The sequence below is a fragment of the Rhamphochromis longiceps genome, linkage group LG23 (assembly GCF_057381845.1).
Source record: "Rhamphochromis longiceps isolate RC_006_pf linkage group LG23, R_longiceps_female_GT1.1, whole genome shotgun sequence".
NCBI classification, from domain to species: Eukaryota; Metazoa; Chordata; class Actinopteri; order Cichliformes; family Cichlidae; genus Rhamphochromis; species Rhamphochromis longiceps.
The window spans coordinates 32,866,658-32,882,907 of record NC_140578.1 but is presented as its reverse complement, the minus strand read 5'-3'; the positions used below and the strand labels follow the sequence as shown (position 1 = coordinate 32,882,907).

Here is a 16,250-nt window from a genome sequence, read left to right as displayed (position 1 = left end):
TAAATGATTTTTAACTGGAATCCTTCCAATCTCATAAAATGATGTTCTCGAAAAGTCCTGATAAACAGGTTTGTTCAATTTTTATATTGACAGAGTCAGGTATCGAATATGAGTCGAAATAATAATTAAGTTTTTCTAATAACTTGAAGGCAGGTGTATTCTTTGTCTGCATAAGTGTTTCTCTGGCAACTCCTTCCCTTGAAAACACTAGTTTTGAAATCTCCTCTTAAATCGAAATTGTACAAATGTTCAAAATGCCTGATGTCCTTGTTCATTTGGTCTCCAATGAAAACAAAGGAGCATCAATGGAGTCTTCAAATGACGTTTGCTGCACTTCATCTAAGATGTACCCGACTCTGCCGCGCTGGCTTAGCTCAGTCGGGTGAGCAGGCGACCATATGCCACATAGCTGAAAGTGGCCGGCCCAGGTTCAAAGTTTGACCTGTGGCCCTTTGCCGCATGACTTCCCCTCTGCTTTCCTGTCTACTTGGGGTGTATCTATCCAATAAAGTCAGTTAAAATGCCCCCCAACCCACCCCAAAAAAAGAAGATGTACCTGAATCAGCTGTACATTGTTTTGAAGACAGAAAAACAAATGGCAGGAAGATCTTGTAGACTTTCTGAGATATTACTGGTCCCTTTAGGGATATAATGCCTGTCCTTTGATTTTCAGATGGCCTTCATCTATTGCTTTCTCCTTTTTAGTTAAAGAACACCATTCCCATCAGTCCCTCTTTCTTTCTTTCTCTTCTCTTTGACTGCTGCTTTCTTTTCACCAGTGCTTTTGTCTCGGTGTCATAAGTGTTCCCTTTTGCAATCTGCAAGAGGTATGAAAACAATTTATTTTATTTTCTATCCTCTATAACTGTCCTCATCCTGATGAAAGGGAGGCACAGTGAAAACCACCCACATTAATATTTCAGGCACTCATGGGCAAAAATGGGCACAAAGCAGACATGGTCCAGAAACAGAGTGAGAGGAGGGAGGGCTGAAGAAGAGCACCAAAAAAAGGCAGAAGAGAGTGAGTGAAAAAGTAAATCATAGACTGAGAATGGCACCGCATGGAACATAAAAACATTGGATGAACAACAGAAAAGAGAACGGAGGGGGCAGAGAAGGAGACCACAGGGGTCTGGTTTGTAATAATGATTGAAGTTTTTCCACCAGGGCCAGCTGGGACCAAAAAGCTTAAGTAAAAGGCAAACACACAGACTTGCTCATAGTGAAACGCTAGAGGTGGACAACTGTAAAATTGAAAGATTTTGAGAGACAGGCAGGGGAAATAATGCAGTAAAAAAGAAGAAAGGATACACAGACATGTAATAAATAAAACATGGACCAAATGATCGTCATTCATGATGACAGAACAGACTGCAACATGCTGGTATTTTCAGATTGGAGCTTTCTGGTTTGATATATGAGGAAAGGGCACATTCAGTTATATTGCTGCTCTGGTTGCAGCATATGCTTCATTTTTCTCTCTGGAAGTTATTTTGACACAAAACTTCAGTGGTGTGTTTTCATCCCATCCTGTGTTGTTGTTTTTTTTTTTTTTTTGGGGGGGGGGGGGGGGGGGGTATTCTACATGATGCAACATTAAGTCAGAGTTTTCCCTCTGCAGTATTTGCGGTCGGGTCCTGTCAAAATTTTCTTCCTCACTGTCTGCCTGATGTGCAGAACTTCTTAAATTATTTATTTTTTTAAATTCTTTTAAGCTTCTATTTTTTTCACTCAGCAAGATAAAAACAGGATGAGACATTTTTTGGAATAATCACTTTGTATATTTTGTGACACATTCTGTCTTATTTTCTAAGTACTACAGTAAGATTAATGTGGATATTACTAACTGGATTGGTACTACAGAACCTTTCTACTACAAGTGTCAGTCACTTTCATGTAACATTCACAGACAATTCAATGGCTGCATCAGGGGCGCCAGTTCAGTATCTGCAAAGATTGCTACAGCTGGGGATCAATTCACCAGCTTTCCAATGGGTAGATGACCTACTCTACCACCTGAGCCACAGCCACCACAACAGAACAGATGAGATCATTGAGATGATGATATGAGAACAGATGAACTATTAAGTTCAATGAAATTGTAAAAGTAAGGGTGTAACTAATGAGCGAGACTCCGCTGAGGTTCATTAGCTTGTAAACTTAGCTTATTTAGCCAGACCGTACATTCACAAGACAATTTGTAATACAACAGCCAAAGTCCCTGGGTCAAACCCAGGCTGCTGCATTGAGCTTTGTGGCATATGGTAATCAACTCAGAGAGTTAAACTGTCACCAAACGGCACAAATTTTGAACTGGACACAAAACTGACAGAAAAATTAAAAACAACACTGGGTTGTTAAATGATTTGCTGGTTACTACAAAGTCTTTTTCTTTGTTCTTTTAAGAAGTGGATCCAAAAATTAAGTTATTATTTCTTTGTCCCATTAATATACATTAATGGGACAAAGAAATAATAACTTAATTTTTCCAACACAACAGGAAAGCTTTGGAAATTAATAAAAAACCTCTTTGATGAAATTATAGATTTTCATTCATTTTTTAAAAAGAAATTGTTTTTAAATGTAATGTAATGTAAAGAGTCAAGCCACAAGGCCTTTTTCTTGATAGATCTATAAAAGATATATAAAAGGGAGTTTTTCCTTCCCACTGTTGCCAAAGTGCTTGCTCATCGGTGGTCTACCTTAGAATATAAAGCACCTTGAGGCGACTGTTGTTGTGATTTGACGGTGTATAAATAAAATTGAATTTAACTGAAATTGAATTTAATAGATAAGACACTAGGAGAATGGTGGATAGCAACTATAAAGTTGCATATTGTGAGACTGTACATTGTAGATCCAAATTTTACCAGTTAGGATTCTCCATAAACGCCTGTCATCTATGGAGCACACACTACCAACTGAAATTAAATTACACAGAGATGAAATATTTTACACTAAATGCCAAAGATCTGCAAATCAGATTTAAAGCCCTTTTAATGAATTATACACATAATTTTTTTCGAATTTTTTATCATAACATATTTGAATTTGTATCGTCTTATGTATATTTAATTGTTACTGCGGATTTTTCCCCATTTTTTTTTTATTGTTGGTAGTTTCATGTCTATAATGTATGTTACTCAATACCATAAAATGTTATTTTTTTGTTTGTTGTGGATGCAAAAACCCACAACACACAAGGACAATGGTTAGTTACTAGCAACAGATAATAAGCTCTCTTTGGAACACCTGCAAAAAACATTGTTTTGGAACTCTTGGAACTTTTATTTGATAGGAACGAGTCTCACACCCAGCTTTTTACAAACTGCCATTTGGGCGGGACTCTTGGCCAAATATTCTCTGTAGAAATGTTTGCCTGACTCCTGGTGCCAATGTAAGAGGTTTTCCTTTGAACATGTAATTAACATGAAGATTTATTTCTCTTTTATCTCAAACCATGATATTTTCCATTCCCTAACTAAAAAGCCACTAAAAATATAAGCCAAAACTGCCCACTTAAACCAGTGTTGAGCTTGTGTCTTTTGGTGAAGGTCTGGTGCTGCCATCCCACACACAGCCCAGTGTGGACTTTGGTGGGTTTTTATATTTTCTCATCTGACAATACTTTTCTGTTGTGCTGCTGCCAAAAGGGTATCCATTGAGAAGCACTTATGATCTAGTGTTAGTATGTCACAACCTGGGAATGGTAATGTGTGGAACAGGAAGTGGAACAAAAGAGTAACTCAAGTTTTATTTACATGATTCAAATACTGTGGTAGACACAAGTTTGCTATGAGCTGTTTACTGTTAGCTTGTCACTTCCACAGCTGGTCTGTCACATGTCTTTTTATCTACTTAACCTTTATTTATATGGTAAATGGTCTGGTTCTTATATAGCACTTTTCTACTCTATCTGAGCATTCAAAGAGCTTTACACAACATCATTGTACACCAGCACTTCCTTATCTATGCTTTTTTCTAAGTTCTTCCTATCGAATTAGATGTCTCATTCTAATTCACATGCATTCATACTGCAATGGATGCATCAGAGTAACATGGGGTTAATATCTTGCCCAACTTGGCATGCAGACTGGAGCAGGGCTGGGATCAAACCACCAGCATTCCGGTTAGTAGGTGATCTGCTCTACACGTGTCAGTGTGTAAGCCAATCTAAAAAGAAAAAGCCAGAGTTTCCAGGGAATTGCATGTAAACTGTGTGCAACTCATTACTACTTTTTAGTCACCAAACTAGGTTGACAGCTAACCCACTGATTAGCTCTGAGGGCTCCTGCTTCCTTATCCCTTTCCAATAAATCTTAATTAAATGAAATGATGTCAATTCCAAAAACAATACCTGGGGGAATGGGGCGGAGGTTGGGACACAGACACAGACACACACAAAAGCTCCAAAAAAATTGTGGGGACTAATGTGACTGATTAGAGCTAACATGTCCTGGCTGCTGGCAGAGAAAGTCCTAAGAGTAGGCACCAAGCTTCAACAAACAAATCTGAATTGCAGACAAATTGCACTCTGCTGCCCCCAATGCAAACCGCTAGCTGTACATTAGGGTGTGGGTAATTTAGCATCCAGTTCCAACAGTTATTAGCTAGTATCACTGTGGGATGGAAGCCATAAGAAAAGACTTATGGCTCACAGAGACTTAGCTGGGAAACAAATCTGTATGTTTACATACATTATAGAAGAATAAATACAGGTAACCCGGCAGTTATAGGTCATTACAGTTTTTCTCAGTCGCTTTGGTGCGTTTCTCAGATCAGAATTGAAATTCTCATAACTATTAGTTCAACCTCCACAACACTCAGTCATTTTTGCACATCATAGTAGCAATTTCTCCTCTCTCTGAACAAACTGCAAATGATTTTGGACATGAATCAGTTGCTTCCATACATTTCCCTGCTGCTTTCTGACATTTCCATTTGCTTATGTCATGTCAGTCAAAAGTAATCATACCTATGGATTCTGAATACTCGTTCCCAATAAAACTAATAGTCATACATCCATTGCTTGAGTCATCACACACAAAATTGTTGAACTAGTTATCACATGCCAAATATTGGCCATCTGTCAAGCAAATCCTATACCTTTCTGTATCATTGTTCCTGGAAATGTCTCCGAAATTGAACAATTGATCTCAGGTGAATTACAGCTGTCACTCATGAGGAGGCGTGTGAAAGTTTAGTTGTAACCAATGACAAACAACTTGTTCACTGTCAATTATGGATGAATCCTGTGAATCCCCAATTGGCAAGCATATATAAACTGCGCAGGAGCTAGTGTGTACCATTTCTACACTTCTGTGACACAAAATGGAAGGTCAGCACCGTGGAAGAGGGGTGAGGATGCGGGGAGGAAGGGGAAGGGGAAGAGGGAGAAGAGGCAGATATAGGCGGATTCCTAATGAAATAAGGGCTACAATTGTGGACCATGTTGTCAATCACGGCCTCACCATGGAGGAGGCTGGTCGAAGGGTGCAACCCAATATTGGAAGAACTACTGTCAGTTCAATCATTCAAACATTCCATAGGGAAAACAGGTATGCAAACAGTAATACACTGTACTGTACTGTGCCATCTCAGACACATCACATGTTACTGTACTGTATTTGCAATTTCACAAAAAGTTCACTCTGCACCACATAGGATTGTAAGACAACCTCGCGGAGGCGGAAGAGGGCCCCTTTTTACCCCACAGCAAGAAGAAGCCATTTGTGCAATGGTCATTCCAAACAATGCAATAAAGCTGAGAGAAATACAAAGCGCTGTCATAGAGAATTACACGGTATTTGGCAATATTGAATCTGTTTCAATTTCAACAATTGACAGAGTACTCAAGAAAAATGAAATCCACATGAAGCAATTGTATAAAGTGCCATTTGAACGAAACAGTGACAGGGTGAAGGAGATCCGTCACCAGTATGTGCAGGTAAAGCTAGTCTTCTATGTTCTGCACTGCAAACTGTTTTACAGTACTTCGTAGTTTCATGCAGTACACTTGCAATTCCACAGCACATACTCTACAATGTGTTTTACCAAATGCATGCATTACTGTTTGTTACTGTACACAGGCATATTGTGACATTGCATTTCTGTCTCTCTCTAAAGCGTGTACTGGAGCTGGAAGCCAGGGAAACACTGCACACATTCATATATGTTGATGAGGCAGGTTTCAATCTGGCCAAAGGCAGAAGGCGTGGAAGAAATCGCATTGGACAGAGGGCAACCACTGAAGTCCCTGGTCAGCGCGGAGGGAATATTACCATGTGTGCAGACAACGGCGTCCTCACCCATATCCCCCTTCTTGGTCCATACAATACCCAACATCTCCTGACATTTTTAGACACTCTTTACAGGGACCTAGTCCCTGAGAATGAGAGAGGTGGAGGCCAACTCAGCAAGTATGTTGTTGTCTGGGATAATGTCCGTTTTCACCACTCCCATCAGGTCAGAGAGTGGTTTGCAGCACATGACAGAATTCTGGTTGAATATCTCCCTCCATATTCCCCATTCCTTAATCCAATAGAGGAGTTTTTCTCTGCCTGGAGGTGGAAAGTTTATGACCGGCATCCACATGAGCAAATGGCCCTGCTAGCAGCCATGGATGCAGCATGTGACGACATCACAGCAGGGTCCTGCAGAGGATGGATTCGCCACTCCAGGAGATACTTTCCTTTGCGAGGGATAACATCTGTTGTGATGTAGATGAAAATATGTGGCCAGACAGACAGGAACGTCTGGATGTGCCAGCATGATTTACTGTACTGTTACATGTGCTGTTTATTGTTCACATTAGTGCACAGCTCTACCAAATGGGTGATTTTATGTTTACATGTATTCTACAGTGAACAAGTGACTGTAGCATATTTTTCTTTTGCACAATTCTGTAGGATTACAAACACTTCTACACAATGGAAATGTGAAACGTACGTATTCAGTGTCTCAGTTACTCCCAAGACTCCCATAACATCTACAGTGACTTTACTGCACATTTCAGATGGCTGTACAGGTAGGCCATAGTGCTGTCGTCAGCATTTTCAGGTGTCACCAATTGTTTTTGCAATGGGAAACACTGGAATTATAAACTGTCATAGTGGAAACATGACAATGCCATTTGACTATCTTGTTCATAAAGATGGTGTCAAGACTTTTCATTTTGATGGCACTGACAGTTTCATTGACATGGATACTTGCTTTTGAGGTATGGATAATCAATTCTGTGCATGTGACGTGCTTTTGCAGGCTATCCACTAGGTTTTGCAGTTTGCACTAATTGTTTTGGGAAATGCACTAACTGCTGTGCAAATGTTAATGGTGTTCTGAGGAACGCACCAAAGCGACTGAGAAAAACTGTAAATCACATTAAAAAGTGATTATAAGATGTATGTTCCTATATTTGTTTGTAGGTCTTTGACTATGGGTGACACCGAGATTGTGGAGGTTCAACCTACACAGATGCCAAGACACTCACTTTCTTCCATTTCTCTGAAAAAGATCATAGTGTCAGTGATTGGTTGAAAAGTCATCTTAAACACAAAAAGGGAGAGACAGCAGAGTTCACCATGAAGAAAAACTGGAAAAAAACAAAACCTTTATAAAGTCATGGATGAGAAACGCAGACAAAAGCTTCAGTGAATATTTATCAGTGATTTTAACACTCAGTTTTACTTCAGCGTGTTCATAATTCCACAGCGAAAGAAATATTCTGCTCCCTAGAGCACAACACCAGGGAGCAGAATAAAATTCAAAAATAAATTCAAAAAAGTAAAAAGTAAATCTTAAATCAAATTGAATTCAGAGAGGCAGAGGTCGTACGTACGCAGGAAGGCAGTGGGAGTCAGTCTAGCAAAGAACAGGTGAAACGCGTAACTCCAAAGGTCCACAAGGTCATACAGAAGAAAGCCAAGTAAACAAAGAAAGTAAATGATGGTTGGACTTATTGGAAAAAAGTGTTTCTCACAGAACACAGGTGAGACTAATGAGGGCAGGGTATAAAGATATCATCATCACGGATACCAAAACTAAACAGGAAATGACTTGCAACTATAAAGTAGTTCTTTGTATGTTACCAATTCTTTTCTACAAAAGAGGCTAAGCTAAAGGATCATTAAAAGAAGCACAACAAGAACAAGAGTCTCTGCAAAGCACTGCCATGAGTGCACTCATGCTGTGTATGCATTCATACAGTATGTAGTCACCATTTAGTCTCTCTGTCTCTTGGCCAGCAGAAATCTTTATTCTGCAATCAAGGCTTTTCTCCCCTGAATGTCAGTGTTCTCTAACTCGAGCTGAAACCTGACAAGCATCTGCTCGTGTCCAAAGAGAAAAAGATGTAGGGAAATGAAAAAAAAAAAACCTTGTTATGTCAGTGATTGTGCACCCCTGAAGTGGGCCCTGATGAAGCTAATCATTATTGAAACATGAATATAATTTGTTAATCAGACTCTGCTTCACCTGCTAAAATATGAACTCACTCATTTGAAATCTCTTTCAACTCCCACCCACCCCCACTGATTCCCTCTGAATCTTTATTGCTCCCTATCCATCTTCATCTTCCGTACCCTCTGCCTGCCCCTCCCATGCACTCTCGCAGTCCTCTCTTTCACAATATGGCCCCATGCTCGCTGAATGTAAATCATATTTCAGTCTCTTTCATCAGGCGCCTGGCTCTCTAAATGTTCACTGAGCAATTCCAACATAACCAGGCACTACTATTTATACATGTCGACTTCCAAAGAGGCTTGGGATCTGTGTCTGTTTTCAGGCTCCCCCAAATATAAATTAAACCATGTAAATGACATAGGCTACATGCCTAGGTCATATTTTGGGGATTTAAGTCTATAATTATGTGAGCGAGTCACACAAGATCATGTAGATGAGCAAACTGACTGCTATATTAAAACAAGAGTCACCTAAGCTCCGTGCATATGGGCTTTCTCAACAGTAGGTGGGCTGATTTTAATTTTGCCTTCCTTGGTTGGTGATTTTAATCCAGTCTAGAGACTATGTGTAAGGAAGGAATTTTCATCCCTCCTGGAGTAATAATTACAGACAAAATTACCTTCTGTTTTTCAGCAAACCCCCTTGCCCCCCTGTAATTTTAATTACATCCGTGAGTAGGGGTTTTTGTTTGTTTTTCCTCCACAGATCTGTTCCTTCTTCCACATGATATCCATACGCTGTGGAATTTGGATTTTGTATGAAAATAGAAAAAAAATATCTCGCCAGTCTATCAGAATCACTCCTGTAAACAAAATAAGAATGTTAGGTACAGTACATTCGTTACCACTAATTCAAAAGGACTCTTATGTTATTTGTTATTAATCTCTGTCTCTCTTCCACAGCATGTCTTTTATCCTGTCTTTCTTCTCTCACCCCAACCGGTCGTGGCAGATGGCCACCCCTCCCTGAGCCTGGTGCTGCTGGAGGTTTCTTCCTGTTAAAAGGGAGTTTTTCCTTCCCACTGTCGCCAAAGTGCTTGCTCATAGGGGGTCATATAATAGTTGGTTTTTCTCTGTACGTATTATTGTAGGGTCTACCTTACAATATAAAGTGCATTGAGGTGACTGCTGTTGTTATTTGGCACTGTATAAATACAATTGAATTGAATTAGTGCTTATTGGCCATTCTAGTAGTGTGTAGTAGGGATAGTCTTCTGAGCCTTTTGATTGAGTGCTGAGAGATTATTTGTTTGGCCACTTAAAAAGATAATATTATTTTTCTGATAGGGTTATTGCAGTTGTAAAGACTAATGATGCATTTTTTCCACTTCTTCCCTTTCATGTTAAGAGTTTAAATGAACATCTACCAAATACAAGTCTGACACTTGGAATAAATTCCAGATCCTTTATCTGCTTAATTTGTCATGAAATAATGAGAGAACGAGCCTCACCTGGGCATCAAACCATTTGCCAGTCAACTGTCCAATTATTCTCTAAAAACTGAAGAGTGTCTTTAAAAAAAATTATTTAAACCCCTTGAATTTAAACTGAAATTCTGCCCTTGTGAAATCAGTCACTACCACAACCAGCTGTTTCTTTCACATGCATCAATCAACACTTTACAAACATAATAGCACAAAGGTTGCATTATATAATAGTATCAGCATCTCTGCAAGAAAAAGAAAAACTCAAATACAACCTGGGTTTTTTGAGGTTGTCCTACAGATGGAGTGTCCTACGTGTTATACATACTTGTGCAGATTTATATTTTTTGAAAGTAAGTAAAAAAAATCTTAGTTTTGTTTCCCTTTAAACTAACAGAAGATATACTGACTATAAACGTCTACTACTTGTAAGCATGGCCATGTTTGCCATTATATTTGTCGTTTATATTTTCCAGTCAAAGATTTCGTGTGACTAAGTATAGATTTACAGAGCTGTTAGCATAGCTATGGCTTAACTGTAACCTCCTCTTTATTCTCTGCATTTTCAATGCTCTAGTCAACAGGTTTACAACCACCTAATTTGCATTGTGCGCCTTATCTCAGGAGCACTTCCTCTTTTGTTTCGCTATGGCAACAATGATTGGGGTATGTGCAGTGGTGCACTTGCAACGCCACACTGAATTTTTCAAAGAATGAGCCTTGAGGTCTTGGACTGTTTATCACACATGCTTTTATGGGGCTGTGCATATAATACTGGTTTAGAAAAAAAGACCATGTGAGTCACACGGAAATCTGTATGGAAAAAACAGAGAACTGGAGATATGCATTCATTTCCCACACATGGAAATTGATTATCATATATTGGAAATGTACATATGATACATTACAGTACCTATAGAAACAACCTTAACAACCACAGACTTAAATAAACAGAAAATTTTATACTTGTACACTCCATAAACAAACCAAACAACGCTAGGAAAAAGACTCCTTTGAGTCAAATAAAGCAGAGCGATTTAGAGCTTCTGTTTGGTAGCGTGTGACTATTCTCACATCCAAGCAGACAAGCAACAAACCTTCATCATCATGCAGCAAGACTAGCAACTCACACACACATGCCTGTGATGCCAGCTCCATTAAAAGATTTGAATCAGAGACAAAATAGATGCCTGGTAAAGTGTTAATGGAATTTTTACGAGCCCAATGCACTTGATAAAGACGCTAGCATCCTCATCAAGTCTGGATTGATTTCTTGCAGGGACATGTTGTGGCCCTTAGTTTATTTAATATTTAATTAAGTGCGTTTAGGTATGGTGGTGCATATTGATTGATCTCGTCTTTTTATTTTGTGGAAAATGGTTCACAATTAAGCAAAAGACAGTCTCATTTTTCAGCTTTCAGCATGTCATCTGGCACTTTACAATGGGATTCCTAAGTGTGACAGAGTGGCAAAATCCCACTCACTTAAAAGCAGGCAAAAGACGACTTTAAAAAAGCAGCACAAATGAACTATATGAAAAGCCTAATGCATTGCTTCTTTTACTGCCTTTCATATCAAACACTCTTTGAATAAAGGTCTTTCCTCAAGAGTATATCGTGAAAGCTTTAGAGAAAATATTTCCAACTATTGCTTGAATCAGTCCAAATGTCTGAGAGTGAGTCAGTGACAGTGATGATTTAGGTTATGAAAATAAACTGGGGGAACATTCCAGACCTCTTGTGCCGCTGTCCGAATTTATGTAGACACAGTTTGAGCCAGAAACTAGACACCATGAGACCTCTGCCTAAAAAAGCTTAGACGGCTCTCTATCTTTAACCATGTTATCCTGTTACCCAGCTGTGACCAGGATTATACCATAGTATGAAATCCTTTTAAACTCTGTTATGTTGGGTTTAAAATCCACCAGATGCATCAGAATTAAATGTTTCACCGTTTATGTAAATCCTGATAATCTGACAGCTTTAGACAAATAAAAAGGCCATTTTAAGACATCTTCTGGGATTAGGAATCAACTGTAATTAGCATAGGTGATGAGCAATTGTCTCACCATGATAACTTCCTGATTAAGACCATATTATTTATCTTTCTTTGCACACAGTTTGACCTATACTGTGACTGCTGTGAACCTCAGCTTACCTCCTCAGTCCAACAGATGTTACACTGCCACCCACTGGCAAACAGCGGCCATCGCATCATGAATGAGCACCAACTCATGGCATGAAAGCCAGAAAGCCATGTGTATACATTTTAACCATCTAGTGTCCTGGTCAGTGGCCTACATTTGTGCATATATACAAAGCCCATTCAAGCTTTAAAGAGTTAAACATGACACAGCACCACCACATCTGTTTAAAGCATGTGTTTATTCTTCCTTGTGTGCACAGTCATGACCAGGAGGGCAGGCAGATGTTGTAAACGCAAGCCAGTATCCCACGCATACTACACAACTGCAAAAAAACATACTCCTTGCACAATAAAACCTTACATCATTTCAAATCCACGATTGTTGCGAACAATCCTCTCAGTCCTCTCTCCCCACCAACACTGTGGATTCTGGCCACGGCTGAGCGACCACCCGGGAATCCATCACACATTGCTTTTGCTGACCATCGAATGGCATTGTGCTGTTTAAATAAATGAAATGGAGCGCAGATAGAAAAATGCTGTGCATCATCAAATATGAAGCACTACAATATAGATAAGCTGGAGATGAGGTCAGGTTTTATAGCCAGCCGGTTGCAGAGAGCTAGTCCTCACTCTCTCTGGGAATCTGGGAATACTGCCCATATGCTCCGCTGACACTGACTACAGGCTTGTTTTTTTTTTTTGTTTGTTTTTTCTACGGAGCAGATTATGAGCACTCATGATACAGTGCCAAGATACAGCATGTGTAGCAGTGCCAGCTTATGACACCCAGACTTTTGACCAGCTGTACAGATTGTTACCTAAAAAGAATGTAAATAACTGATCCATTTTTGTTTTCTTAGAGAGACACACGTAAGAGAGAAATATGTTTGAATATATATATATATATATATATATATATATATATATATATATATATATATATATATATATATATAAAAAGAACCAACTCATAATTAGAAGACTTGAGTCTGATAGAAAATTTTGCAAGGTGGTAACCTGATTAGTTAAGAAACAAAGAAAGACAAAGGTAACTGTTTCCCAGAAGCATTATGGTAGCTGTCTTTACTGGAAGTAGACTGTAAATACAGTAGTAAAATATGCAAAACTCTGTCCTAAAAAAAACTATTTTCTTTTATCTAGGGATGACAACTGAGAACTGGTTCTTGTGGGGAAGAAACTAAGAATTCCAATAATTCCTTGGAATTTTTTAGTCTGCGTGCCTATCAATTCTACAGTTGTGCTACAATCAGCTGATTTCAGTTTGTGTGGTGCGTCTACAGCGTGATTATAGACATTAATTTTAGTTTTACTGCACAAAATAACGGGAGCAATTATTATTTAGCAATAATATTAGCATACTTACCCAGTATTTAATATTGCAGTCATGTAGGAAAGTAATTATTTTAACCAAATATGAAATTTCATACAGAAAAGTCATAACAAACCCTAACATGTTTTTATTTTTTAAGCAGCAGTTAATAATTAGGAAGGCTGTTGATTGGTATTGCAGTTCTACCTCTAATTGAGGTTTCGCTTTAGAAAACTTGTATATATTAATTGTCTAATAAAATTACATTAATATTTATGTCACACTCTTTCTTTGAGCAGAAAAATAAGCCATGAACACAATACTGACGTTTTAAGCTTGTTAATAAAATGACAGTAAATTTAAAAGAAAATCACAGTTTCCCCTCCTGCTTTGTGATACTGTATTGATTATGTTTAAAAATGACTTCTGCTTTGGTCTACAGTGAAAAAATACTTCTCTCTTTATCTGCTGAATGCTATTGTTAGCTAGTAGCTATTAACAAAAACAATATCCTGCTACAGATGTAAAATGTGCTAACGGTAGACATAAGCATAACTGAAGCAGTAATGCGTATGGATAAAGAAGAGCAAGCATGTGTCTCTTCATGTTTGCCACTACAAGTCACTTCTCTCACCTTACAAAGACTCATTTAACGCCTTGTTACAGAAAAACTCTTTGCTGAAACAGCTTTACTAAGCCAAATACTACAAGACTGACTGATAACACTGAGAACACATGTATCCACATTTCTTTGTGTATCAAAGCCTAGCACCATTTTCCTAATGGTGAGATAACAAAGTTTTATACATGGGAAACTGAAATGCAAGAGCCAAAATAAAGCCAAAGTGTAGGTGTTAATTCCTGAGATTGTTAGAGGTCAGATAAGTGTAGTCCACACCGCTCTGATTAAGAAAAAAATAGGGTATACTAAAAGATAAACTTAAAAGCTAAAGAAAACGTCTGAAGATGCTATGGTTAAATCTTGACTTTAGTGATGTACCTCATTAGTCACAGACATAAAATGTTTTCATCTCAGGGGCCAGGTGTGAATTCTGATGGACCCACCTCTCTCCTCTCTTTCTCTCTTCTCAGTCTAACACAGAAGCTTCACGCTGCTTCCAGCAGCAGCCGACATACCAATTACAGGGTTATTTTTAAAATCCTGCTTAACCATAAAGCCCCCAAAATAGGTCTTAAATAACAGGGTGTCAAATATCAGTGCATCTCTGCCACCACTCGGCACCGTTGTATATTTAAAAATACATGGTCCATAATTCATCAACTGTTTTGGATTTTGTTGCCTTTTATTTTATACGTTTGGAATAATTTAAGGGGTTTGAATTGGTCTCTAAACCACATTAGGAACAAAAAAGTAGGTCATCTGGGCCTTTTTGTCCCATCATCAGACATTTGGTAAATGGGAGCTTGTCTCATAATGGAACACTTCAATTCCAACAGACTTAGATTTTCCCCTCAGAGAAGCCAGCTTGGATGGAAAAACAAAGCTAGAGAGAGAAGGCCGTCCTCCTCTTGGGTAAGGAGACGTGTCCTAGAAGCATTTTCCCCCAGAATCAACAAAGTGATGGAAACTCCAAACTGCCAGCAAGATAACTGTACTAAAGTAAATAGAGAGATAAACAGCACTGTGTGTTTTCTTTCCCATTATATCCAAAAATAAGTCACCAGTAAAGGTCAGCTCCTGCCAGTACATAAAGAAAGAGAGCTACAGTCTGCAGCAGTGAAATCTGCATAGTGTACACTTTCACTCCACATAAACTTGATGGCTTTTGCCTGAAGCATGACTTCACAGTCATGTTACCACTACTGACTTTACATTTTTCTGAAGGTTGCAAGAGCTTTTCAATTTGTTCAAATGCGCATTGCATTAAAGCCATCCATCTACCTGACACACTCAGCAAAAAGTTACCTATACCACTTATTTCCCCTGGAGAAAAACGGATGTCACTGCTCACAAAAGTGCAGTTCACATTGCAATATAAAGACAAAACTTCACAGTCAAAGTACTTACTGTGTTTCCTACAGCAGGCTTCTCAAACATCCTCTTCAGGCTATCGAGCGGGATGTCAAACCTCTCAATCCTCTTAGCCTGTAGGTCCTCTCTGAGCACCGGATCATCTGATGCTTCTACCTGTAGCCCAGAGGGACTCTGAGAAACGGAGCCCGAGGTCACACTCGCCACCTCCTCTCTATTTCCTGATTGAATTTCCATTGTTGTAAAGAAACCGTACACCCCCACTACCTCTTTTCTCTTCAGGTTGATGCACTGAGGGGAAGTCTATTGTGTCAGGTGAGTCAGGAAGCGAGGGGGGTATGAGAGGATGAGGGACAGAGATGAGATGTTACTCGAGTCCTTCTCTGTCTAGAGAGCGCTCTGGGTTGTGCAGGCACAGTAAGAGGCTCGAGGAAGGAGGAGGAGAATAGCAAAAGTTTACAGGGAAAGTTTTTCCTTTCTCCTCTGCCCTCGAATCACTCATGCTCACAGAAGACTAGGTAAAGTCACATGTTTACAAAAAAGAGAAGCTGTCTGCCTGAGAATAAAGAAGCGGGAAATGGGACAGGGAACCCTAACCTTCTGTTAAGTTTCTTCTTTAACAGCTTAAAATATATAGTTAATAATGTTCAAATAGCTTAAGGATTCCTTAATTACATTCATAATAATACATTTACATTATATTTAGATACATTTTATGGCAAATGTATCATTTGACTCGTGTTGATTGTACATATAAAACAGACTTTTGTGTAAGGCAAAGATGTAAAGCTAAACCATTTGTGCTGTTTCAGCTTCTGTGTTCTGGTGTTTTAGATGCTATCACAGTAAATGTTAGAAATGACACCTGTGCTTTTCCAGGACTCACATTTGCCAT

General features: G+C 38.9%; 1 protein-coding gene across 2 annotated transcripts in view; it reads right to left on the bottom strand.

Moving 5' to 3' along the window:
• The window catches only part of xirp2a (xin actin binding repeat containing 2a), an 86,230-nt gene extending 70,547 nt beyond the window's left edge, over window positions 1-15,683 (bottom strand). The window contains exon 1 of one of the 2 annotated variants that reach the window (XM_085399514.1): window positions 15,392-15,683. In XM_085399514.1, the coding sequence (XP_085255640.1) occupies window positions 15,392-15,592 (201 nt within the window). In that variant the 5' untranslated portion in view covers window positions 15,593-15,683. The remainder of the gene's footprint in view (window positions 1-15,391) is intronic. The other variant, XM_085399517.1, reaches the window with a different exon arrangement.
• Window positions 15,684-16,250: the final 567 nt, after the last annotated feature.